This window comes from Filicampus tigris, chromosome 19, assembly GCF_054856515.1.
Source record: "Filicampus tigris isolate MCC_2025a chromosome 19, RoL_Ftig_1.0, whole genome shotgun sequence".
In the NCBI taxonomy this organism is placed as follows: domain Eukaryota; kingdom Metazoa; phylum Chordata; class Actinopteri; order Syngnathiformes; family Syngnathidae; genus Filicampus; species Filicampus tigris.
Genome location: NC_141235.1, coordinates 12127518 through 12154891, shown reverse-complemented (window position 1 = coordinate 12154891; position 27374 = coordinate 12127518). Strand labels below are relative to the sequence as shown.

The 27374-nt window shown below is 40.5% G+C and overlaps 2 protein-coding genes across 3 annotated transcripts in view; one reads left to right on the top strand and one right to left on the bottom strand.

The window, feature by feature from the left end:
- mpripb (myosin phosphatase Rho interacting protein b) overlaps positions 1-27111 on the bottom strand; it is a 78265-nt gene extending 51154 nt beyond the window's left edge. The window contains exons 1-3 of one of the 2 annotated variants that reach the window (XM_086017472.1): positions 26963-27083; positions 12613-12790; positions 10044-10112 (exon numbers count right to left, since the gene is read on the bottom strand). The gene's annotated coding sequence lies outside the window, so the exon portion shown is untranslated. Of the gene's footprint in view, positions 1-10043; positions 10113-12612; positions 12791-26962 lie in introns of both variants that reach the window. The other variant, XM_086017471.1, reaches the window with a different exon arrangement.
- Positions 8247-23888, top strand: hs3st3l (heparan sulfate (glucosamine) 3-O-sulfotransferase 3-like). The gene is made up of 4 exons (XM_086017479.1): positions 8247-8437; positions 8536-9072; positions 22571-22800; positions 23263-23888. Exons 2-4 carry the CDS (start codon positions 8609-8611, stop codon positions 23649-23651), a joined length of 1083 nt encoding a protein of 360 aa, XP_085873605.1. The 5' UTR covers positions 8247-8437; positions 8536-8608; the 3' UTR covers positions 23652-23888.
- Positions 27112-27374: the final 263 nt, after the last annotated feature.

The window sequence follows — 27374 nt, the reverse complement described above, 5'->3', positions numbered from 1 at the left end:
GGAGTAAAATAAAATATTTATCATCCACCAATACCACCAGAAAATGAGCTGATTGGAGTTTTTCTCAAGAGAAATGGAAATGTATTATTGCTCATCAGCACACACCTTCCTGGTGCCCAAACTTGATGAAATCCAAGTAAATACATTAGCAATGTAGTGTAATCCCATTTGAGATTAGAGGTCATTGGGTGCTAATCTAGTTGTAGGAGATGCGTTGGTGAGGAGTGGGGGATCAACAGCCATACATGATACATTTTGATTGCCACTTTCGTGACCAGTAATGCAAATAAGGATTAGTATTCCATATGTGTTACACCACATTATCAGTAAAACTGTGACAGTGGGTCACTTGATGCAAATTAACAGTGATAAAATAGAATTCAAATAAAAGCCCCATTGTTTCATATGTATGAAATGAGAACAGTGTAATGTCTGGAGTTTAGGTATTGAATCCAAAATATTATTATGTATATTTAAAAAAAATCCTTAATCCTCCATCCTGTGAATCTGCATTAATTGTTTTGTTGGGGTGCTGAATCAATTAAAAGAAAAAACAAAAACAAAAAAAACCATAATAATAGTAATAATAATAAACATATCTCAAGGATTATCAACCACCAGGCCAATAAGATTCAATATATATAGCAAACTATTTAATAACATTAATAATTAGATAAAGACCATTTTCCTTGCAACAAGCGACCAATATCTTCATGACTGTCGGATTTATAAAATATAAAACTGGAAACTGGATGGGATTACTCCCATATTGCTTTATTCTCTCTTGTGCTTTAATCCCCTTGCAGAGAATATCCCGCCTGTACTAGTCCCAGATAACAGATTTATCCAGGATAAAAATCCATGTTGTTACATTGCCTCTCCTCCTGTCAGAGACCAATAATCCAGGTCCCATTGTAACAGGATGTTAAACAATGCCAGCAGCTGTGCATGGCAGCCTGTGGAAATGAGGGCAGGTTTTTTTCAACAGGTAATTTTTCTCTTACTTTTTTGGGGCCAATATCACTCTCCTAAACATGCGTACTCTGTCCACGAGTACACAAATATTAACCTCTTGGTTTACAGTGTGATGGTAGCCGTTGGTTTGTCTGTATGAGCGCAAGGTAAGCATTCATGCATAAATATAATAATGCATTTTGAGACACAGAGAGTGTGAGGAAAAAAAATACATTTCACTCCTTGTGAAAGCTGAATCAATATGAAAGTTGAGGTGTTCATGAGTTGACTGACTGCACAGGCCGATATATAAAAAAACGCACCAGAGAGCAGGTTTAGCAATTGCCGTTCATAAATATTCCATTAGGACACTGTCGATAGGAACGAGTTGTGCCAAATCGCTGAAGGCTCTTTTAACCAGACTGTAAATGTTGTCTGTCCTTTCCATGTGAGAACAGTTCATTCACAGGGTGTGGCTGCTTCACTGTGGGGACGCTGGTTGAGGTGTTGTTGCCGGCAGAAGGGCATTTGGGCAGATTAGGGTCAAACCGGCAAATTCATCAAAGCAAGACTTCCTTGTCTTGAGCCAGAGTGGAGGTATGACAGCATCACCTGATACAGGTACCACAATGTCATTATGACATGAGGCAATTACGTTACGGTTGTTTGCTCTGTCTAAAATAAGGTTTTAATGATTGTTATTGATTTCTAGAAATCGAAAGAACGAAAGAAACTTGAAGCAACAGAGTGCTCTACACAAGCAGTTCAAGTGACATTATTAAGTTGAAGTCAACCCCAACATATTTTTTTCCATGAATATGTTGTATGCAGGCGGCACGGTGGTCGACTGGTTAGCACGTCCGCCTCACAGTTCAGAGGTCGTGGGTTCGATCCCGGCTCCGGCCTCCCTGTGTGGAGTTTGCATGTTCTCCCCGTGCCTGCGTGGGTTTTCTCCGGGCACTCCGGTTTCCTCCCACATTCCAAAAACATGCATGGTAAGTTGATTGGATACTCTAAATTGCCCATAGGTGTGATTGTGAGTGCGGATGTTTGTCTCTGTGTGCCCTGCGATTGGCTGGCAACCAGTTCAGGGTGTCCCCCGCCTACTGCCCAAAGACAGCTGGGATAGGCTCCAGCACGCCCCGCGACCCTTGTGAGGAGAAGCGGTACAGATAATGGATGGATGGATGTTGTATGCAGACCCACTAGTTGAAACAAGGCATTCTGATTAATATTGCGTTTGTGGAATATGAGTTAACCAGCAAAATGCCCCCACTTCAGGGGGCGGCCATTTTGTTACTTCTGTTGACTGAAAATTACATCACAGTTGCTCAGGGCTGAGATGGCTAAAAACTCTTATTGCACAAACGTAATATTAATCAGAATGCCGTGTTTCAACTATCGAGCCCGCATAAAACATATTTTCGAAAAAATATGTTTGGGTTGACTTCAACTTTAAGCTACATAATACCGCTAGGTGGTTAGCATGTTTGCGTCACATTTCTTAGGTTCGGCTTTAATTGCTTTAATTGTAAATAAACAGAAACTAATTAAAAGGAGCTCTAAATAAAAAAATCGATTTTTTTTCAGCGAATTTTATTTTAAAACCAAGTCAGCTTCACTAATTCCAAAATGTAAAAATCAACAACAATGATATCAGAACGAGATAGTTCTCTTAATATACTATTACTAGCATATACAAAGTGCAACACAACTTTCTTTTTTATACACTAACTGACCATATTACCAGAATAAACTGGTTATTTTTATGCATTAAATTATCAATGTAAAGCAAACATTTTGATAAAGTGCTTCACATATCTGAAAAATATTCAAAATTCTCTTTTGTGGAACAAAAAATTATATATACGTATTAAACTTGTATATTCTCACATTCAATTAACCTGCTGCTGTGATGTAACAGTAAACAATTTTGACAAAGGCTTATTATTTGATTTAATAATATGTTCGATGAAGGCTCACTAGTCCAAACATGGCATTCTGCTTAATATTGCATTTGTGGAATATGAGTTAAGCATCAAAATCCACCTCTTTTTAGCCATGTCTGGCAGCAGCCATTTTGCCACATTCTGTCAACTGAAAATGACATCATAGTTGCTCAGGGCTCAGGTAACGACCAATCACGGCTCACCTGTTTTCTGAAGCTGAGCTATGATTGGTTGTTGAGCCCTGAGCAACTGTGATGTCATTTTCAGTCGACCGCAAGTGACAAAATGGCCGCCTTCTAAGATGGACAAAAACGGGTGGATTTTACTACTTAACTCATATTCCACAAACACAATAGCAATCAGAATGCCATGTTTAGACTAGTGGGGCTACATAGAAAATATTCTTGTAATTAACATTTCTGGGTTGACTTCCGCTTTAATTTAATTAAAAATAATAACATTCAAACTTGAATAAAAAAATCAAAGGGTATTAGGAATTTTGAGTTTTAAATTATTTTGTTAATTAAATCAATCAATCGCTTGAAAAATGATGTTGTGTCTATATGAGGCCTGCATCTACAGTATGTAAACAAGTCCACCGCCTATCGATGTAGCTGAATCGTCGGGCAGACACATCGATTTAATAGACTCCTAATATATATATATACGTAAGGATCAGGGGCGGAGCTATGGGCAGGTCTGGGTGTGCACAAGCCCACCTGGATTGAGGGACTGCCCACCCAGTGAGATTCATGATAAAATACATTTTAAAAATATGTTTTTTTAAATTTTATTGAATATTAAGAATAGCATAACTGTGGTTGTCTAAGGAAGATCTGACTTTCATGTTATTCAGTTTGTCATTTTATTTGAATATACGATGTGTCGGAACAGGACGATTATGCTCAGTGAGAGAAATATTCAGGCTCTCCCTGATGTTACCAGGTCCACCCATTGGTCACATTCTGGCTCCGCATCTGGTACAAATATACATATAGAATTTCATCTTACTGTTTTTTGGCATTGTCTCACCTCTTGGCAAAGAAATATTTGCTTATTTTGCACACACTTTCACTCAACAACTTGTCATTATGTTATGTATCAACTGCTTTATTTGGCATAATACTCAGTGCAGTACTACAAGTAGTCACAATTGCACTCGTGCTGTACTTGAATTTGTATCTTATTCAATGTTCCTGTCTACACTCAACACCTCCTACTCTTAGCACTTTATATGCTCTGACGGTCAATAGAAATAACACAATGTACGTTTGAAAAGTCTTAAAATTCAAAGACAAGCTGACCTCAGCCTCACAAGGCTTTCTGGATTGAAATGGCTCAGTCAATCAGTGGACCATGACCTGTATTTTGCAACGACACAATAACCTCACTGCCGCTCTGACAAGACGGGGTCGCAGGGGTAGCGGGCTCATTAAAACCAAAACCATATATACACATGAAAAGAGTGTTCACACAGAGGAATTGGCCCAAACAAATACATGCATGCACATAACGACACCCTCCCCAAAGCTGCATAAGTAGAGCTTATCCCTTCTTGGAGTGCTCTGTTCTGATCTGGCTTCTAACTCTGATCCCTGCTCACCCCCTGGTTCAAACACACGCAATTGCTAAATTGTAAGCGGGATGTGTGGTGTCTTGGACCATGCCTCAGTTGATGGTTGGATAGCAGGTGGAGGAACACATAATAGCCCTTCGGCATTGCTGAACAGGGGGTCAACAGTCACAGATGATGATTTGACTGGTATAACGTTGTGCACAACTTTACAATGAGGGTGCCCTTATTAATGGATTATTGTTTACATATTTTTTAAGAAAATGTTCTATGCTGGCCCACTGGTTGAAACAAGGCATTCTGATTAATATTGCGATTGTGGAATTTAAGATAAGCAGCAAAATACACCAGTTTTTAGCTAGCTCAGGCGGCGGCCATTTTGTCACTTCTGTCAACTGAAGATGACATCGAAGTTGCTCAGGGCTCAGGTAACGACCAATCATGGCTCAGCTTCAGAAAATAGGTGAGCTGTGATTGGTCATTACCTGAGCCCTGAGCAACTGTGATGTCATTTTCAGTTGACAGAAGTGACAAAATGGCCGCCCCCTGAGATGGCTAAAAGAGGGTGGATTAACTCTTATTCTACAAACGCAATATTTATCAAGAATGCCTTGTTTCAACTAGTGGACCTACATAGAACATATTCTTGGAAAAAATATGTTTGGGTTGTCTTCCTCTTTAAATAGGATTACATAAAGTAAAGGGAAAAAGTGAAACTACATTTGTAATAAAAATCTAAACTCCTGAAAAAAAGATTCCACACTTTTAACACAATAAAGATTGTATCCAATTGCTCATGTTTGCCGGAATTCTTACTTTGAATGATTATGGACTATGTTTTAAATCACGGTCACTGTAAGACTGGAACGATATATGAAAAAAAAAAAATTACCATTCCATGAGGAATGAACCAGTTTTAAAGAATCGATTCATCCAAATCATGAAACAACATATTTCCTCTCAATCTACCTAAGGGAAGTCAGCAGTTTAGTTCAAACGACCATATAAATGCACCTCAGTATTTTATAATGCTTAAAGATGATTAAATTATGCATTATGAAATACTTTGAAAACTCCACGCACAGTGCAGAGCTCGCTAGTCTGCGATTGGCTTGGCAAGTGTCGCGTTTGGCTCTTCGCCGTGTGACTTTTGGCTGTAATTTATACATAAACCATTACTTCATGTTTAATTGGACTGTCACTCAGCAGGGTACGAGAGATGTCGTGTTAAACAAATAGAATTTCATCGACAATCACGCTGCGTACAAGATAGAAACTCTTGACTTGTAATTTGACAGCTGTTGATTTACACAGTCCCCCCACAGGAAGTGCACCCACACCGATGACTCCTTTGTTAGAAAAAAAAAAAAAATCCAACACTTCTAAAAATCCGACATGCAGAGCTGCATTAATCAGGTTGCTCGGCCACTGTGTCCCATAATGAATCACTGCCTTAGTTTTGCCCCTGACCTCGGGGTCATGCTTTTTCTGGATGACCACTTCATCATGGGACAATCTGCTGGGCAACTGCAGACAAAAGACACACAATCTCACCTGACGACCTTGCCCCGTGATCCATGGACAGAGGTTAAGGAATAAAATAAACAAGGAATTGAAAGACGGAATGATCACATAATTGGCGTGACCAATGCGTATATAAACAAATATCTGAGTACAATGCATGATGTGTTCCCTTATTTTGTTTAAATTAATTTTAATTAAATTAATTCACAGCAATCATTTGGGATAAGGCAAATAAATAAATAAAATCACCAGTATCTACGCAACTTTGTATAAAGTCAATAAATCGGCCTAGGAAGAATGTGTGACATTTTGTAGAGGATCTGGATAAAGATGCAGAAATGTTACTTTATTCTTATGATTTAGGCCACAATGACATCACTGGACAGTATGCATAACATTCCAACCGCAGAATCATGTAACGTCACCGCCCTGTCTGGTTACGATCCTCCATTAACCAGGAAGTAGTCCGCTACCTCAAAAACCGATGGACAAATAAACGCGACGCTCCATGAATGTTCGTTCACTTTTGTTCAGTCCAGCCTTGGTTGATTAATTAATTAATTAATTTTTAATTTTATTCAAGAGGTTCTTTGTTGAGTTTAGTTTGCTTTATTTCCCTTGTAAAATGTAACACTACAGTGAAATCTCTGAAATCATCTGACCCTGAGATTGTACAATTGAGAACTCCACTCCAATTAAAACAGAAAAGAAATTATTACATAAAATATCAGGATTTTCTGTGCAGTTATGTTTTGCCTTTTTGCTGGGGGGGTCTCTGGGTTGTGAAGCTACAGTAATATAGTGTTTTGGTGTTTTTATGGTTTACAATTAATAGTGGTTTAACTTCTTTTTACACTTGTGCGATGATTGGTAATTAAGATGTGTCGTTTTTTTGTTTTTTAACTTTTAAATTTCAACAGTCGTAGACTTGCAATATTTTCGTATTGTATTTCATTTTCAACAGGCATGCTTGCATGCTGGTCTAATTATGTTGAGTTATCTTTTGTCAGGTCAAAACAGAAGTCAGATTAGCCAAAGGTTTTATGTTAACGGTAAAAAATGGAAGGTGGGTCTTTTTTAGTCACTGGTGCAGTGGTTTTATGGCATGGGTCACATCTGCCATGGGATAATGACAGGGGTAAGCCAAATGGAACATGAAGCATGCGTGTGTTACTGAACGTGTGTGTGTGTGTGTGTGTGTGTGTGTCGGGTGTATGTGCTTGAGCTGTGTGGGTTGCAAGCGGGAATTAATGAGTCTCCTATGAGCTATTATCTGTACCTTAGCCCCACTCTGCAATAATACAAGCCGTCAATGGCCCCTAACAACAATAACAACAACAACACACGTCTGCTGAAAGATGCAATGAAGCCTTTGTTATTTTTTGGCAAGAAGATGAAATCATCAGATTTTTGACATTTATCATGGAAGTTTCTTCTTCATCACATATACAAAGTCTGACACAAATTCCAACAGGAGGCTTGAGAATGGGCCAGACAGACTATCTTGTGGGTCAGGATCAACGGACGGCTTGGCAGCTGTACTACATGCTGTCTGACCACTAAACCAATTAGGTTATCTGTTTGAGAACGTAGGTCCCACTGACATTCATGACCCCGACTAGTTTACTTGGTTCACTTGGTCTACAATTACAGGCATTCTCACTTAACACAAGTAAAATAGCAGCAGCAAATTTCCTGATGACATTCTGTTTTATTATTTTGTTACGCTAAACAAATCATGTGAGTGACTTGCTCTTCGCAGGAAAAGTTGAAAGTATAGTAGGGTTTTATTAAAAATGTGTAATACATGTTTTTGGGGGGCCGGAACAGAATCGTGGAATTTCAATTTGGGGAATATTGATGGGTAGATTGAGCTACGAGCATTAATCAAGGTACGACTGAATTTGAAGCTGAAACAAAATTCGTAATGGGCAGTCAAAGAGCGAGTAAAGGGACCCCCGCTATTCGCGGGAAATACAGATGTGGACGGCACCTTGAATAGTGAACGTGGTCTTTATCGTTTTTTAACTTGTACAGAAACATTAATAAACCTGCAATATGTTTTTTTTCACAAAAAATGAGGTTGGCACCCCAACCCCCCTTAAAAAATAAATACAAAGAAATGGGGGAAAAAAATCACAGAATAGGTGACAGAGAGAGAGAGAGAGAGAGAGAGAGAGAGAGAGAGAGAGAGAGAGAGAGAGAGAGAGAGAAAGAGAGAGAGAGAGAGAGAGCGCTATCCCCTTGAGATAAACCATGCTGGAGAGTTGCGGCGTAATTCCGTGGAGGGAAAAGGGCGAGAAACATACTGCACGATTCGAATTTAAGATTAAGGTTTACTATGCATGCACCACGGGAGCCCTCGACTTCTGAGTGAGGCCACATCCTAGTTTTCACGCAGAAAGTAAATCAAGTTCAAGAAAGCGACTGATTTCGTGTAAGTGACCAACTGAGGCGCACCGACGCGGCCGGGCTATGAAGGAGGATGGTGGCGCACAAGACGAGAGTCCCTGAAAGAGTTTTCTTTTCTCATAGGAGAGTTACTATGACGGGATGTGAGCCGAACGCGAGGTAGAATGGCATCCCACCTCACATGGATCTCTGAGGGATGGCAGCTTTTTACACTCATCATCACCATCTTCCAAACGCGGACCTGCGGAGACTCTTCCACCGGCTCACCATCGCGTCCTCTCTGAGCATCCTCTGCTTCTCCCTGGTCTATCTCCTCGCCGGATGCTGCCAGTCCGGGCTCGTCGAAAACTCTGACAGCAAGCCAAACGCGCTCGGGTACCTCGCGCCGGGATGGCCGTACGAGAGGAACGGCACGGGGGCTTCCAAAGTCGCGCCAGTGGGCGACGGTGCGTTCGCGGCACAGGCCGGGCTAGAGGCGAACAGCTCCGGGAAGGAATGGACGGCCACTCGGAGGTTACCCCAAGCTCTCATCATAGGGGTTAAGAAGGGAGGAACGAGAGCTCTGTTGGAGTTTCTGCGGCTGCATCCTGACATCCGGGCTCTTGGTTCCGAACCGCACTTCTTTGATCGGCATTACGCACGAGGACTGGACTGGTACAGGTATGAGTCGTTTCTCCTCAACTTGTTATGAAGTTTCAAATTCACTAGTAGTCTATTCCTATAACATTTTTTAGTGCGACTTAACTTCCCACGTCTGTCTTCCGGCTAAGTTGATTAAGTTATGACGTGCTGTTTTAGCACACAAAATAAGTGAATAAAATGCATGTTTCCACTTTCCAATGTCTTATAGATATTTGACTAAAAACACAAAACAAAACAGTATACTGATTATATTTTCTCAGGGGAAAATTAATTCATACTTTGTTGCATGTGCAAGGTGCCTTGTTTATACCATACTTGAAACTAAAACATTCAAATCATCTTTACACATGTAAATGAATGAAAATCTGTTAAAGTTTCTCCTCCAAAAATTTCAATTTTTTTTTTTTTTTTTTTTTTTTAATGGAGGAGCATACCACGATTCTCCTGGTGTGTGTGACCTGGCCACTGTGGGCAGTATGATACACTCATGCGGACACAAATGAAGAAAAATAGTTTTGCAAGTACTTTAAGAGTAATTTGCTGAAATATTACTCATTTTCCACAGAGGATAACGAACAGATGCTCATGACTCTTGTGATATGTTATATTGTTGTTACTTCATAGCCGTTGCTTATTCGTTTGCCCATCTATGGCATTTTGCATCAATTGTTAGCTTTAAGCCAGCAGAAGACAAAGTTGTGTAGTAGTAATGTTTAACTCTTTCTCATATATACTGTACATATACATGCCAGCAAGCAAGGAGAGATGTCAGATGGAGCCTTGCTCAAGGGCACCTTGGCAGCAGCCAGGAAGTTGCCATTACGTATGAGGTACTGCCGCCCGTTATACATGTCTAGCCTACATAACCATTATAGTGTCCTAACAAAGTTAAGTAAACACATGAATTCAGGATCTAATGCAATATTATTGATTGGTAGAATAAACTGGAGGTATAACTGTGTTACAGTTCAGAGGTTCAGGGCTCATACCTTGGCCCCGCAGCCTTCCTGTGTGGAGTGGAGGGCCCTGCCTCACTCCCAAAGTCAGCTGGGTTAGGCCTAATGAGGACAAAAATGCATGGATTGGATGGATGGTAAAATGAACAGTATAGTAATAGCCAGGCTTGTAATTTACACAGAAGTTTTATGCCGGAAAATACAGAACGGAATTCAGATTTTCCAGGCACTGTTGTATCCTTATTTCAAGGATACTAAAACAATACTACAATACTACAACATGTTCTTTTCCAGACCACCAACTAGTTTTCATTTGAAAATAATTAATCAATTGATAATTTTGCACAGAACCCTAATTGATAGAATTTCAGGTCATTACAACAACAAAGCCAATTGCTGGTTTCTAACTTCGATTACTTTATTGTCATTGCATGACTACAGCGGCGATGTAACCCAAATTTGTCCACAAGTTAAAATGCGCCCTGGTCTATCACTAAACAATGCCAACACTGTAGTAAAGTCATAATTAAAGTAAAGATTGAACTGAAAAACACTTCTCGGCCATAAATATGAAACTATCAAGTGAAACACAAGCTATGAACGTAACTGAGGGTGACCTCTTGCACTTTGGCGACGTATTCTTACGCCGTTGCGCAAACTGTATGGACATTACTTCATGCTTGAGTCCATATACTGTATTTATCAAGTATAATAATGAAAACACATTTCTTTAGTCTAACAGGGATAAAGAGGAAGTCAACCCAAACATAGTTTTTTCCAGAATATGTTCTATGCAGGCCCACTAGTTGAAATATGGCATTCTGATTAATATTGTGTTTGTGGAATATAAATTAAGCAGCAAAATGCACCCGCTTTAAGCCATCTCTGGGGGCGGCCATTTTGTCACTTCTATCAACTGAAAATGACATCACAGATGCTAAGGGCTTAGATAACGACCGGTCATGGTTCACCTGTTTTCTGAAGCTGAGCCATGATTGGTCATTACCTGAGCCCTGAGTCAGAAGTGACAAAATGGCCGCCTCCTGAGCTAGCTAAAAATGAGTGGATTTCTCATATTCTACAAACCCAATATGAATCAGAATGCCGCGATTAGACTAGTGGGCCTGCACAGAACATAAAAAATATATTTGGGGTGACCCCTTTAAATGCTAAACGGTCCATATAGTGCTATAGGCGCTTCTATCATCAGCATCTACTGTAAGTTGAGGCACCAATTAGCAGCCTTCAGTTTTCTCATCTTTGTGTTTACATACCAAAAACTCTCTCTACAACTATTCCGCTGAGGTTTAGGTGATAGTCAAAGAGACTGTGCCATCTGGCTACACCAATCTGTGCGTGTTTGTGTCTGTTTGTGTAAACCAGGGTGAGAGCAAGGCCTGCAGGATGAGTCCTCACAGAGCTGCAGAGTAATCATCTCTGGAGCCCGAGCCAGATGTTACTGTTGTCATGTGGCTCTGTTCTCAGCCTGTTCCATCAAAACTTCCGTTACTCACAACTCACACACACAATGAAAAACAAGGGGAGCAGCAAATCTGTCACAGATTACAATATTTTGAGTAAATTAAATATTGCCTCTAGAGACAACAATGAGCACAATGTCATATTGATGCATTCTGCTTCTTTAAAATTGTGCATATCGCACAATGAGTGCATATAAAGCACCGTGAATATGATCCCAATATGGCAGATTAAAACTGTAGCCAAATCTGGACCGTGTCATGAAATGCTAACCAGCTTAGCGTATATTGCTGAGGCTCAATATTGGCATTGGCTCAATCATGTCAGCGGCAGCCTAACCTGGCATACACACGCACACACAAACGCACGATGAGGCGAGTCCTTTTTTTTCACCTACTATTCATCGAAAATTTATATTATAAATTATATTCAAATAAATATGTGAGAAAGCCATTTGGGATTTTTCTGGATTGTGTTGCAACAGGGGGGCTAATTTCCACAATATATTCTCCCACATTTAGTTTCTCTGGCCGTGATTTGGCAGCTAGGCTGGGTTAAAGTTCAGCCATTTTCCAGTGACGGAGGGCATGAGTCAGAACTGCCTTTTACCACAGATGGGCACTTTACACTATTTTGTCGGTCCGTCCTCTGACCTCCGTCCAAGACCTGGGCACACTTCCGTCCTCGTCCCTCCATCCTTATTCCTAAAAATAATCATCCTTATCGTTTAACTCATTCACTGCCAATGAAAAATGTACTTGTCTTTTCACAGTCCAGCCATTCAATCCCAGGAACCTATTTATATATATATATATATATATATATATATATATATATATATATATATATATATATATATATATATATATATATATTTTTTTTTTTCAAACGTTAGGTGAAAAGAGGGTCTGAAAATGTCTGGCAGTGAATGAGTTAAAAGCGCTTACATGCTTACTTTCCGACTTTTTTTTACTTGGATTTTTGACTCTTTATGGCGCTGTACTTTTTCAGAGTTAGTAACAGTAACGCTACTGAATCTAAGTAGAGCCAAGTATCTTGAAAAGAAAAAACACGTTGGCTGTATTTCAGCATGTGTGTGTGTGTTTGGGGAAGAATGCCACACCTGGTGATGTGAGTGTGACACCAGATTGTCACCTCTCCCTGCGGGCCAGATGGGGCTCGCGGCATGTCGAGCCACTTGACACCGCTGTCAGCTCCGTCAATTGACCTCTGACTTTAGGTCACGATACAATGGGAATTAATGATGTGCTCACACCACTTCATTAAGAAATACTACACACCTAGAGTACACACAGAAAAAGGGGGTATAGAATTGATACTTTTTATGGGGCCGGTATGAAAGGTAGGTAGACAGGTTAATCGATGGCATTAAAAAACTTGGATGGACTGTCCAACAGTAGTTTGTAAGACATTTGCAGAGAGCTGGGTGAATTTTCTTGCTGTTTGTGTCAGCGGCGAGGTTCCATTTAGGTGCAGGATGTACCTCGCCTGTGGCATAAAGTCAGTTAGAAATAAGATACTGCTCCCGCGACACCAATGAGGATAAGTGAAATTGAATGCATGCGTTTGAAAAAAAACGGATTGTGAAACTCACATTCAAATAGACAACAATGGTTATCCAGCGCATGTTTTAGTTGTTGCGGCACATGCTAGGGCTGCTCGATTATGAAGAAAATATTAATCGTGATTGTTTTGGTAATCATTGAAATCATGATTATTCAAACGATCATTTATTTTTTGGTGCGAAACAAGAAAATGATTAAACTCAAAAAAATATAAAGACAAATAAGTAAGTAAGTTCATTTTGGACCAAACAAAATTTGTAAAATTAGTTATTATAAAATTTAAAAAGTTGCAAATGTATTGGTTCAAGTATGATTTCCTTGTGTAAACAAACATAGTGCGTGGGATATAAATGGATGTTAATCATCGTTTTTTTTTTTTTACGATTATGCCAATTTTGTAATCGTGGAGTGTAATAACCATAATTGTAATTGAATTTCGATTAATTGCACAGCCCTAGCACATGCATACCTTATACTGTTGATGATTCCAGTTTTACAGGCTTCGTTTTTTATGTTCAGCAAGTAAGTTGATTTTTTTATGGAAATAATAGCAATACAATTACACATTTGCTGCATACAAATGTTAGCTTTATAAAAATGCTTTATTTGGTCAGCCATTTGCAGTGGCATAGAAACGCGTTGCATTATACTCAACTGAACACAACTCCATTATAAATATGTTATTATATGTATACAAAGTGCTGCACATGGAGCAAAAGTAAGTCAAACAACAATGACCTGTAGAGTTAATAAATGTTTTATGATAGCAGCAACTTGACCCCGGATTGGCATTATTTCTACAATATTTTGAAGAACCAATGGGGAAAAAAGGTGTTTTAAAAGCCAAACAGTGTCCAAGAACAGAATTAATTCCAACATATTAGAAAAATCCCAACTTCGAAAATAGTTTCCATCAAATTGTGCATGTGTCAGAAATTACATGGGCCAAAATTGTCGGCGATGGGTACAATAAATACCATTTTGTGGGGCTACTTCATTAGGCCATTTTTGTCGCTATTTGATTTCAACATTAAAGTTGCATCTCAGTAAGTTTAAATATTGTAGAAGAAAATCTTTTTCTTAATTAGTTGCAGTAGTTCAACAAAAAAATGTGAAACTAACATATAGATTAAATAAACCCATAGGAAATACTTTTCAAAGGAATCCCTACGAATTTTTACATCATAAATCATTTCCATATTTTTTTTTTTGTAATATTTAAATTCCTTGATATGGTGAATTGGTTTTTTTTGTTATCTGTAAATTCTAATCATCAAAATTATGTACATAAAACAACTTTGTGCGTAATTAATTTGTATATCAGTTTCACTTTTTGAACTCAACTACTAATATGGTATATTTGGTTTTGCACGATATTCAAATTTGCAGAGGTGGGCATTCCGTTAGACTGACAGCCCGTCGCTGACGGACGCCCGTTTCATTGATGAATGACGGGACACTTTTTAAAAATGACGTACTGAGCAGCGTAATCCGTCAAGTGTAATCATCACTAACCGTTTTGCTGACGTTTTCTTGGGCGCTGGGGGTGGGGGTACGGCCCGACGGACCTCTGACTGACTTAACTGACGGACTGACCGACGATAATAATTCGGTTCGTCGCGAAAAATGACGGACTGATGAATGACGGACCAACAAAATTTCATAAAATGCCCACCTCTGCAAAAGTGTTGAGACACACCTGTACATCAGTACTTTTTAACCCCCAGTCTCCAGTCACAACAATGCAAATGGGCAGTAGGATAGACAAAATCTTCATCAGACCCGCCCTGGAGCGGCGTTCAGCATTCAGAAGGGCAATTGAGATCGGAGTCCCAAACAAAGATGCATTCACGGTGCTTGAAGGGAGATTGGATCAGGAAAAAAGCACAGTGATCAACCCCGAGATGGCCTCGAAGTTTACTGCGTACTGTGTTGTGTGGGATCGATACCTCTATCTCCCTCTCTCTGACCTTGGGTTGACTCCAGCATTAGAGAGCTTTAGATTGGTCAGCTCAGCTTCTCTTACAATTAGCAGGAAGCTTTATCCTGCAGCGGGATTATCTCAAACACAAGGGGTCATGTTACACGCAGCTCTTCCACCCCCGTAGCTCCGAAGGCCTCCATTAAAAATTGCTTGGTCGGAAATTCACATTTGACTCTTGATGTTTTATCGCGGATGGATTCAGGACAGAAGTGAAAGGAGTGGGAGAGAAATTGCAGGAGGGCCGGGAAATAAAGCCCGGCTGGACTTGAGGTTGAGGGGTGACTGCTGTTAGCGCAAGTCCGCACATCTGGGCTGACCTCTGTTTCAACCCCGGGGAATGTGATAAGAGCTAGGATCATGTGTGTGCGCATTTGTGTGGAAAAGGCTGCCTTCTTCAGATTCTGTCACAGACTGGAGACAGCTCTGCCCTCCAGACAGCAGGTCCGCTTATATTTTGTTCTTGAGGTAGGCCAGATTTATCAATGTTATTGACCGTGGTTTACTGGCAAAGCTTGGGAGGTTGTTTCCATGTAGTCTCAATGTCAACCAAAATGAACAAGAACAAAAAACAATCAAAAAATGTCTAGACACTACAAGCTTTATTCTATTTGCTTTAACAAGATTTTAATGGATTTTTTTGTAGCATTAGCATTAAGATAGCAGACTAGAGGCTAAGATATGTGTATGATTTTTTTTTTCAAAGTGATGCTGACTGTGAAGTGAGTGGACACATCTCTCAAGTTTGCGCTCCCAAGTCCAAGCATGATGGGAAAATGAAGCTTCATGAAGCATTTGTGATATTTTTCACTCCTCTAGATGGTGCTCTTGGTTTTAAGATAAAGGCAAGAAATGTATTACATTTTCACTGTATCTTTAAACCAAGAGTGCCATCTAGTGGAGTAAAAAATGATGATAAGTGCTTCATGAAGCTTCATTTGTCCGGCACTACCGAATACGTTAAATAAATGGTAAATGAATTAACCCAGTAGCGCTCCGAGGCATGCAAGTAAATTAGTTGAGCCCAGTGTTCAAAGCAAATATGGTGAAGCAGCCCGAGGTGTTATGCTGCATACAAATGGAATAAGATGCCAGCAGTGGTGAAGTCAAACAGAGCTTTTCCCCCCTATATCTATGATTAAGATCTTCTAAAATCTTTTTGCACTGCGCTCTTTTAGTAGTTTTAGTAAGCTACTCTCTTTTTTTTTACTTTGCCTTTGAAACATCTTTAGCTCATTTGTTTGTAAACGGTTTTAAATCAATAAATAAACAGCGAATAAAGCTGCCTTGTCTTGCCTTGAATTGAGTTGACTTGAGTTGACTCAAGTCAGAGTGGCAAGCATTTGCGCCATATTGGTTCTGAGACTCTGAAAAGCGTGTCGTCAAGTTCATCCAATGACAAAAGGGAAGACGGAAAATGACTCATTCTTTTCGGAATCATATGCTCCAATGACCCTGATCCATCTGCAATTCATAATACACTCATTAAGGGAGGCCGTTCGTGGCTTTGTGCCACCGTGACACAGCGTATGGCGCTACTTGTGTTTTCGTCTTCCGACAATGGCGTGTAATTGCCATGCAAATCAAAGAAGAATGCCTACCACAATATTGGATGTTCTGCACCAATCGGTGGGCGGTTAAAACATAACGTGAGAAATGAATACCGACTCAAGTTTTCGAATATTTCAGACCCTCTTTTACCCTAACATTTGAAAAAAAAATAAAGAAAAAATATATAATTAAATGGCAGCACTGTGAAAAGACAAGTAAATTCGTCAATGGCAGTGAATGAGTTAGTATCTTCACCGTGCTTGCCGTGGCTTTAAACCCGGAATCAAACCGGGAACAAATCACTGCCCTTATAAACATATCTGACTTGGCTTCCTCGCGGTTTTGTTTATTGTGTGATCGACTGGGGTTCAGGTGTGGTTGGTCCAGGATCTGTTTTGGAGGTGATCGTCACGAGGCCCAGACGGGTGGGGCGGCTCGGCTCTCATTAAGACCCTCCCTCGAGACCCTGGGCACCTCTATGATGGATGTCTCTTGGAAGTGGACAGGGCACAGCCACAATAGGCCGACCCCTTAATGGTCCCCCACACAGAGGCAATGAGAGGCCTCCTAATAACACACTCATGCATACAGACTCATATTTATGCGCTGAAATTTGTCCATAAATAACACCGCCAATGCTCTTTTCCTCTCCTTGCATCACAAATCCAACAGAGTCAATGTTGACATATTTGATCCGGCAAAGCCTATTATCACCATCGACTGCTGATGAACATTTCACATTTTCTAACACACCCAGCATGCCACCGATAGGGCTCTAGAGGGTCCCGACTTCCCCATTTTCCACCTGCCACTCTCGTTTCCAGCTGAGACCCGCTGCTGTATTATTACCCCGTCTAATTCTCTGTCCCCTTGTATTCACACCACCTTGTGTCAATCACACTATCGTCCTAGTGGACACCGTTTCTGGCTAGACCGAGGTGTAGTTACCCTAAGCCCCCATGAAGATCAATAGCCAGCGGCTCTGGCGAGTCTAGCGTATAAACCCACCGGGGAGTGGAGATGAAATATTGAGAAATTGCCAACTAAAGAGAGCTTCCTCAAAGGCAAACAGAGGCTTAGGATAAACTGCTGGCTAATCCCTGTGTTCATCATATTGGATGTTTGATCTTTCACTCAAAGTGCCAATTAATGCAGTTAAAAGTCAGATGGCGTTGGTCGGGGATTTCACTGTCACATGTTACCAGCTGGTTTTTACAAAGTAGAGAGTGAAAAAAACCTGTTTCAAGATAAAGTTGTAATAATTAATAATAAGGGGGGGGGGGGGGGTTCAGTATTGAGGGGAGTTTTGACTGAGTCACTTATACCAAATCTTTTTTTTTTTTATGGTAATACTACAACATTAAAAAAATCTGTTAATCTGTTAAACACTTAAGCGGCTCCCTACAGAGCACCAAATCGACATAAATGACTAATACTGTGAAATCCTGACTTGTGCATTGGCAAACGCCCTTCCCGAACAATATGCGCACCTACACAAAGGAAATACAGCTTTCAAATCGATGCCAGAGATGTGGTTAAGATGAACCAGATTTAAACATGGATGGCAAAGTTTCACAGCAAAAAAAAAAAAAGAATTCAAGACATTGCTGAAAAACTTTCTCATGAATTGCAAATAAAACCTTCTCAGTCCAAGCCATGTTCCCGGCAGCTCTCCCCTTTTTCTGTCCACATAATGAGGGGTGAGGTACCACCAAACACCTCCCCAAGACCTGTCTACACTGATGCCAAATAGATGCAAATCCGGTCAAACTCAACTCTTATAATGTCTGCCATCACTTTGTATTTTTTTCACAACAATCAATAATTCAACTGCGCAATCATGGCTTGCTTTCATTCTTTTGATTGGAAGAGGACTGCATCTCGCCGCATCATGTCTCACTGAGCATCGCAACGCCACAGTGGCCCCATTGAAATAAATGAGAGGGGCAATAGTTCATGCCTCGTCTCAGGCAACCCAACGCATGAATAGAAGCGTTCCGATTTTCCATTTTCAGACAAAGACTCATCCGTTTTTCCCAGCGGGAACAACTGTGGAACATTTCAAGTGAGACGCACACATATCAACAATTAGCCGTAATACTGAAACACGCATCTTAACCGATTATCCTGTGGTGTGGGGTGTCCTAAAGGTGATTTCTCCTTCCCAAACTAGTTGAAAAACGCTACTGTCGGGCAATCAATGTGAGTTGTGCAGGGCTGTCTGCGGGAAGAGGTGGGCAGGGTTATCCAGTATGGTTCGACAACTTATACATCATACTCCAGTGCCCCACCGGCATCTGAGTCCAGGGAGCAGCTCAGGACAGAGCTGGCTTACTTCACCTTTTGGTCCAACTTCCGTCCGTCCCTCGCTGATATCCCGCCTGGCCGGCAGACCACTCCAAAGAAAATGGCTGCTGTGACCATAGAGTCATAAAAGATCTTCAGGAGAGTCACAGAAAGCCTCCTGACCTTTCCTCTAGAGCAGGGTTCTTCAATCCTGTTCCTCGAGGGTCGCTGTCCTGCAATCGCTCCCTGCTGCAACACATCTGATTTGAATAATCAGATAATCAGCAAGGGATAATGACCCTTTGCATCAGATGTGTTGCAGCAGGGAGAGCTGCAAAACAGGCAGGACAGCGGACCTCGGGAACAGGATTGATGAGCCCTGCTCTAGAGAGTATCCCTGTTGCCGCACGTTTGTTTAGGTGGACACCCGGATATTTCAAAGTTGAGACTCTCCTCTATGTGCGTTGGATGTTCGGCAGGGGGAGAGTATTTGAAGGGCTACCCGTGCTCAATCCAGGTGGTCCTTCAGCAGGTTCGGTTGTATCATGTTGAAAGCAGTGGGCAAATCTAAAAACGGTATTCTCATGGTAATCGCAGCCTTTTCCAGGTGGTCCGGTGATGTGTGGAGGTGGTGGATGATGTCATCTGCCACACCACTGCCAGGATAATTCGCAAACTAAAGTGGGCCGGTTGAGGAGCTCACTCGGGGTGCAGACGGACAAGGACCAACTCTCTTTAGGGTCTTCATCAGATGAGAGGTCAGAGTCACTAGCGTATGGTTGTGGAGCTCTTTAGGGTCAGGGGTCTTTGCACGCAGGATTTGAGGAGCCCGGAGGTAATGCCATCTGGACCTGGTGCCTTCCGTATTGTCTTATTTTTTTCAGCTGACTTCTCACCTAGGTGGATTTGTAAGGGACAAGGCAAAGCAGATGGCTGCAGGGGGAGGGAGGGTCCGACATAGCATGTGGGGACTACAGCAAGGGAGTTTGAGTATAGGAGAGGAGGCAGGCATTTAATCAAACCTGTTGAAGAACAGGTTCATATCATTTAACTAATCTAGCCCGCCCCCCATTGTGGGTTTTGGGTTATTTGTGGACCGAGAGTGGCATGTAGTACCAGATTCACTCACAGCAAGCCTAGATTCCTCTTTGTGTTTTTGGGCAGTTTTTGTTCTAGGAAGGTCATCTGGTTGGAGTAGGAGATGTTTCGGTAGTGATTTCATTATGTGCATGTTGTGCACCACACGCTGTAAGCACACATTTTGCATTTTTTTTCCTCATGTACAAGGTCTGTCACTTTTCAAAACTTGTTTAAAGGGGAAGTCAAGCCAAACATATTTTTTTTCTCCAGAATATGTTCTATGCAGGCCCACGTGTTGAAACAAGGCATAAAGTGTAATTGCACATCCACTGCAGTAGGTGGCACTGACACTCTCATTGTCAGCGTGTGCGAGTATTAGCTCCTCTGCGGAAGTGATTTTTTAAATAAATTATACTATTTATAGTCATGACGGAGAGTTGGGAGGGGAAATATTTCCTTCTTCCAAGGCTGTATAGACGCATGAATAGTTAATGTATAAATTCATAGATTTTTTTTTTTTAATGATATTTTTCCCAGTCCATCATTCTGTCTACCCAAACCTCATAAAATGACACATCATCTTTTTAGGTTGTTCTTGAGGGTGCTAATTAGTTCTTTGTGTTAAGGTAATGACATGGCGGAATTAAGGGGTGGGATGGGAATCGGGGGCTGGGGGGTTGCTCTTGGCTCCTGGCTATTCACAGACAGATTGCTAATGGGGATGTATTTGTATCCGCTGCCATCATTCCTTCATCCGTCACCCAACCCTTTCATTTAGAACACCCTCTCAAGCACACATACACGCCAGGGTCCATCGTGTCCAAACATAAGTATGTTTATCGACAAGAAATGCACCAAACTTGAAAAATGAAAAATGCCTGACTAAGTGATTTGAAAATCTGTGTACATAAAGCCTCTGTGTGTGCGTGCAGACTGTTAGGCTCCTGCTGCTCAGGCCATTGGAAGGACAAAGGAAGTCCGCAGACTGCGTGTCTCATTGCGAACCGATCAGATGTATTCACTGTGTGTGTATGTCAGATTCATAAACAGCTTTGGGAGGTGACTGTATTGATGGCTTCTTTAGTTACAAGCACATATGAAACCTTTGCCGATAAGAGAGGGCACGACAGAGCATCCATATCTCCTCATGTTTCCCCAATGTGCCCTTCTTCTACTTTTGGGATACATAATCATTCAAAGTTACTGATGATTGTGTCTCATATCGTTTCCTCCACCTCTTATGTATTTCACATCTGCGGCAGGTTTATTTAGTTTTATTATCACACATATACAGTACCTTAGATAACAGATAGCACGGTTATTAAACTGAAGTCTATCCGTAGCCGTAGTTGGCTTTTCTTTCTATCTTACATTTAACATTTAATTTGCAGCTGAAATAAAATGTTGATTCTATGTTTTCTTTTTCAGGCTATATTGTAATGGTAATTTATGAGCAACCAATGTTGACAAATGTCCCTGTGTGGAGTTTTAGAAATAGTTAAAAGGAACATCTGGTCTTTTTCTGCCCATCGACGACAAATCCTGCATATCGTCTCTGTCCTGTGAAAAACACTTTTTAAACTTTTTTTAAATTTGCACTTTAATGCAACGTCTGTAACGCGGAAACACGATTCATTTAAAAATAAGAAAATGAAAAAAGTGTTTTTCACAGGACAGCGACGATATGTTACTTCCTTTTAATCACAGGCATTTTTCAGTTGTGTCTTCTAGTTCCAGCTCAGTAAAAGGAATCCAATAAAAGTACGGCCATGGGCAATAAGCAAAATGCACTCGATCATGTCAAGTCAATAACACAATAAGAATAGATCTTTGTCAACAACTGACATCTAGAGCGTTGCTATACAACTGTGCACGTTCATCATACATTCGCGAGCGCTACGATAACAGATACGGATTCAGCGTACGCTGCTGCTCGGTCAGTCGGTCAGGTGTGTGTGGCAGGTGTGGCGGCAGATGTCTCCGTCTGGTCCTGTGGGGCCACTTGAATCATTTCTCTCTAAATGAGACCCATCTGCTGGCCTTCTAGCTGGAGTTCGGATAAGCGCATAGTTTGACATCCAGTTAAATTTGCCAGCCGCGTTTTTATGTGGCTACTGTTCCCAATCGTCAAATAACACTTTCAGTGAGACATTCATTTGTGTCAGAGCCAAGCGTCAAACATGTCTCTCTAAATGCTGCAAAGATCGGGGGAAAGTAGCTTGTTTGGCTTTGTCTTAAATAATTAGTACAAAAAGATCAGTGGTAAGACAAACATTTGTGTTTTAAGCTAGTGATATGAAAATGAAGCTTCGTGAAGCACTTGTGATATTTTTTACTCCCCTAGATGGTGCTGTTGGTTTAAAGATAAAAGCTAGTGCAATGGAAATGTACTATTTACTCATTTCCACTGCATCTTTAAACCACGAGTGCCCTCTAGAGGAGTCAAAAATGATTACAAGTGCTTCATGAAGCTTCGTTTGCCCAACACTAGTTTTAGCAAAGAATGAGTTTGAATTTGACTTATACTGTATAAGACGTATGTGGGCAGCACTTGACTTGGCGACTCTTGTCACAAATTAATTGAATCTTCTTTGCAGGAGTATGATGCCCAAAGCACTGGATGGCCAGATTGTAATGGAGAAGACACCGCGCTACTTTGTTACCGTGGAAACGCCGGCAAGAGTCCACGCGATGTCACAAGAGGTGAAACTGATCGTGGTCGTGCGGGACCCGGTAACCAGAGCGATATCCGACTACACGCAGATCATCTCCAAGACGCCTGACATCCCTCCTTTTGAGAGCCTCGCCTTCAAGAACCGTACCACAGGTGAGACTATCGCAGTAATAGGTCAGCCTCTACCAAACTGTTACATTAATTATTATCTGACTGGATATATGATTTGGCATTCTTAATAACTTGATTTACTTTGTAAATATACATCCTAAATGTATATTTATGTACAATTTACGCTGATTCTGATTACAAACATCTTTCAGCGTGACGCAATGCGTGTTATGATTAGGAAAATGGATCAGAGCAATTCTACTGATATACAAAGTTATGTCTCACAGGTACTTTTTTTTTTTTATAATGGATTACAAATTATTTGAATTGTCTGTCGTTGCTTATTCCTCGTATGTCAAAGATCTTACTTAGATGGTTGCTGCCCCGCCCTCATTTTCTAAAAACAGCACTTGGTATCATGTTGCACCAAATGCTGGATAAAAATGCTCCCTCATCAAACCGGCAATGTTTTTTTTTCAGTGCTGTAATGCATCTCTGTTTCAGGTCAGATTGATGCTCAGTGGAGCCCTCTATGGATCGGACTGTACGCCCTGCACCTGGAGCGATGGCTGGCTTGGTTCCCCCGGAGTCAGGTCCATCTGGTCAGCGGCGAAAGGCTCATCTCTGATCCAGCTGGGGAAGTGGGGAAAGTCCAGGATTTTCTGGGTCTCCAGCGGATCGTCACAGACAAACACTTCTACTTCAACAAAACAAAAGGCTTCCCTTGCCTGAAGAAACCCGAGGGGAGTAGTAAACCCCACTGCCTGGGGAAGACCAAAGGGAGGACGCATGCCTCAATCGACCTGGACGTGATGCAGAAACTGAGAGATTTTTACAAGCCTCATAACCAGCGTTTTTATCAGATGGCGGGGCAAGACTTTGGATGGCAGTGAAAATGTCAAATCGTAATTGAGAGACAAAAAAAGTTTTCTACAAAACCCATTAATATACACTGATGCTCCTTTTCCACTGTATACGCTTACTGATCACCTCTCCACAATATTAACACTATTCTAGTGACCAAACCAGGTAAACCAGATCCTATTTGTAGTGTAGCCGTGGTTACAAGCACAGTGATACATCCATGATACATGACTAGAAATGACAAAAATAAATACACGCTTACGTTATGTTATCCTGTTGCTGTTCATTCTTCCCTTGAGGACAATTTGGCAATAGCCGCACGCCGAGAAGTAAACACTGTACAGGAGCTCTGTTTTATTTTTATTTTTTTATAGATACCTACGGTGGAAAATTGAATGTCCCAAACCAAGGCGAGTAGAGAGCAAAGAGGAAAAGTGGCTTAATCTGGACTAAAATGTTAGAATAACTGCTATTAGAAGACTTAGTGGAAGTGAGAAGGAGGTTGAGGTGTTCCACAGAAGCTCTTGGACAGTTTTGCTGGAACAGGTTCCAACACAATTGTCCAAAATATCCAAAGTGGGGTACACACATATCGATAATCGGGTCTAATTTGAGCCCGACATTCCCCTTCCAATTTCCAATTAAAGTCAGCAAAAGTCCAATTATGAAATTTTATATATGTAAAAAAAAATGGATATGCGTGAACTCGGTTTAAGATTAAAAACACATCTCAGCAAATTTTTGCCCATTTTCCCAGTTCATCCATCTCTATTTGAAGGCAAAAACACACCACCCAACATTTGGCATCCCAGTGGAGTAGAAGTTTTGCTAAAATACACAATGCAGCGAGTTGCTATATGTTGCGGCACCTAACATCTATGATGATACACACTTTTGTTACTGTTTACCTCACCAAGTCAATCAAGGCATAGGCCTACTGAGTGACATCATCCAAGTATTGTTCCCGAAAAAGGGGATGCATCTTTTATGCGGCAAAGGACGGAGAGGGATGAGTGAGAGAATCTTTAAATGAGCTCACATTTGACTGAGTGGTTTTGTATTCTTGAATAATGAATGTGGCTAAATGGATGGAGGTGGTGGAAGCGATGTGAATCACTTGGCCCCTTAGCACGTGCCGCACTGTATGTGTGTGCGTGCTGCGGCTCGGGTAGAAACATTTGAGTGAGTGAGACGGCCAAATGGTCTTATAGATGATAAACACGAACGAGACAAGTTCAGAACCATACGGGTCAAGTGAAGTAATTGTTTTTTTTGCTCTTTTAGTGTTGGAAGATGTCAGGCTTTGTGATGCCTACTTACAGGGTTTTATTTCTGCATGTATTTGCAGTAGTTTGAAAACAAACATAATCAAATAATCTGTTAATTGCAAGTCTCTCTGAGCCTGCTGCGTTTGATTGCTTTGCAAATGTAACCTTATTAATTTCAAAATGGTAGCAAGTTTTTTTTTTTTTGGGCTTTTTCTGGGGGTCCCTGCAGCAATATGAATAACATTCAGTTAACGGCAGTGCTATAATAGGTTGCTCTGTTGCACTATGTTGAGCTATTTAAAAATGAAAATAAAATTGTAACTAATTCTATTTTCAATTGTGCGTTCATGGAATTTTTATGGCCCATTAGTGATTTTCATTCGCGTCGCCTACGTAGGAGTAAACGAGGACTGAAACACAACTGCTTTTACTGTACTGCCCTCTTGTGGCCAATGTGGTAAAAACCTCAATTTTAATCTGAAAAACATGAATGCACTGTATATTACAAATAAATAATCCACAAAATGTATCCATATGACACTAGACTAAAATGTGACAAATATGTACATTTAGACAATACATGCTTCAGTAGCCAGTCCAATAAAATTGGATTTAGACTCACACCATGAGATAAAGTTATTTAAACATTTCTCAAATAAATGAAACAGACACATACCATATTCTTTCAAATGCACTTAAATGACTTGGTTGTGTTTCTCTATGTGCACATTTATATAGCAACACAACAGCCACACACATTATAAATTCACACAGAATGTAACCCTCCACGAACATTTGGCAGTTGGCACAGTTGCTACATGTTTGTTTACTTTAAATTGGGATACTAGATCACAAAAAGAGCACTGCACTCATTCATGTGAGTGTTAATAACACTCATTGTTTGATGGAAAGCATTCTGCAGTGAGCAAAGGCACTCAGCATCGCCTGTAGACACTTCTGCTAGCTACCATGTAGTATGCGTCTTTTATACACATTTACACTCTTATGAAGGCTGTACAGTAACTATTTTATAAGACCCAACCCAAGCTCCATTGGTCAAGACCTCATCTTGGTGTACTCACAGTAGTTCTGCACTTCTTTTTCATCCGTTACAATCAACTTTTTATCATCTACACCGGGTGGCGTTAGCTGCACCTGCACAACACTGTATAATGAGATCCAATACAAAAACGTTCTTAAATATTAAACGCAAATTAATTATGATGAAAGTCTTTCACAGCATCAAACTGACCATTATAAGATCTATGAAGGCAAACGTTTTGATACTGTACACACTGGGTCCGGTTAAAATGAGCAAGCATATGTAGCAATTTACAGGGCAGGGAACTACAGTTGGTTCTTTCTTATACAGTATTAAAGTCTGTGCTTAAAAGTTCCCAACAATAACTTACACCTCACTATAAGGTCATAGAATCATGTGATAGCCAAACAGCAAATAAATAACATAAAAAATACAGTCATTTACAACAACAATCATCCAAATATCATTATTGTGTTACATTACAAGTCAATTTCATCCATCATACTTTTTTTACAGCAATTTTCAGCAAAGAGCCTATTTAGGCAGATTGACAACATATGAAGCATACATCGTCAACAAATTCAATGTTGAGGCATGTTGTCTATTGTAATAGATTACAACTAGACTATAATTCTCAGTGAGCATTATTATACACTGCATACGAAAAGCATGCTTGGAAAAAAATAAATAAACCGCCTCGCAAAAAAGCAATATAACATATTTTTACAAGTATATACTCTCACTTTGGCACTTTCAATTTGAAATTGTGCTAATCTCTCTGCATCATAGACCACGTTTCCAGACTACAAACCGCATGTTTATATAAGACGCACCCACTCTATTTAAAAAAAAACAAATAAAGAAAAAACATATTTAAGCCGCACCTATCTATCTACATTTACAAAACGATTTTGAACTGTAAATGTACATGTATATATCTGAATAGATTATTTCCTAACAGTGCCTTTTAACACGGTATCAACTTTGCTGATTAAAGCGGAACAGAACCAAGAGAATATGAAGTACTTACTTTCATTTCACAGCCCGCTGCCACTCCACTTTGTCAGTTAACGTCAACCATTTCCTTATCTAACTACTGCTCCCTTGGCAATTATGTTGATTTATGTTGAAAACAAGTTTAATTGTTGCCATTTTTTGTATGTTGTAATGTGTTGTTCAATAATAAAATGTTTGTTAAAAAAAAAAAAAAAAAAAACATCCACCACTTCCGCATACCACCCAATTCATAACCTGGTAATAGCGCCCTCGCCTGTTTAACTCCACCACATGCAGTCACATCCTGTTAATGGCTATTGTATTGTATTTCCGGTTAGACCGCCCCTAGCGGTGAAAGAAAAATCCACAGAATAGCCGCTCCATTATATAAACCACATGGTTCAAAACCTAGGAAAAAAGTAGCGGTGTATAGTCCGGAAAATGCG

Excerpts from the sequence above, each read along its gene's own strand:
- hs3st3l (XM_086017479.1), top strand. The coding sequence starts at position 8,609 with ATGGCAGCTTTTTACACTCATCATCACCATCTTCCAAACGCGGACCTG. Across the intron at positions 9,073-22,570 it reads CGAGGACTGGACTGGTACAG|GAGTATGATGCCCAAAGCAC; the intron begins GTATGAGTCGTT and ends TCTTCTTTGCAG. Across the intron at positions 22,801-23,262 it reads CTTCAAGAACCGTACCACAG|GTCAGATTGATGCTCAGTGG; the intron begins GTGAGACTATCG and ends TCTCTGTTTCAG.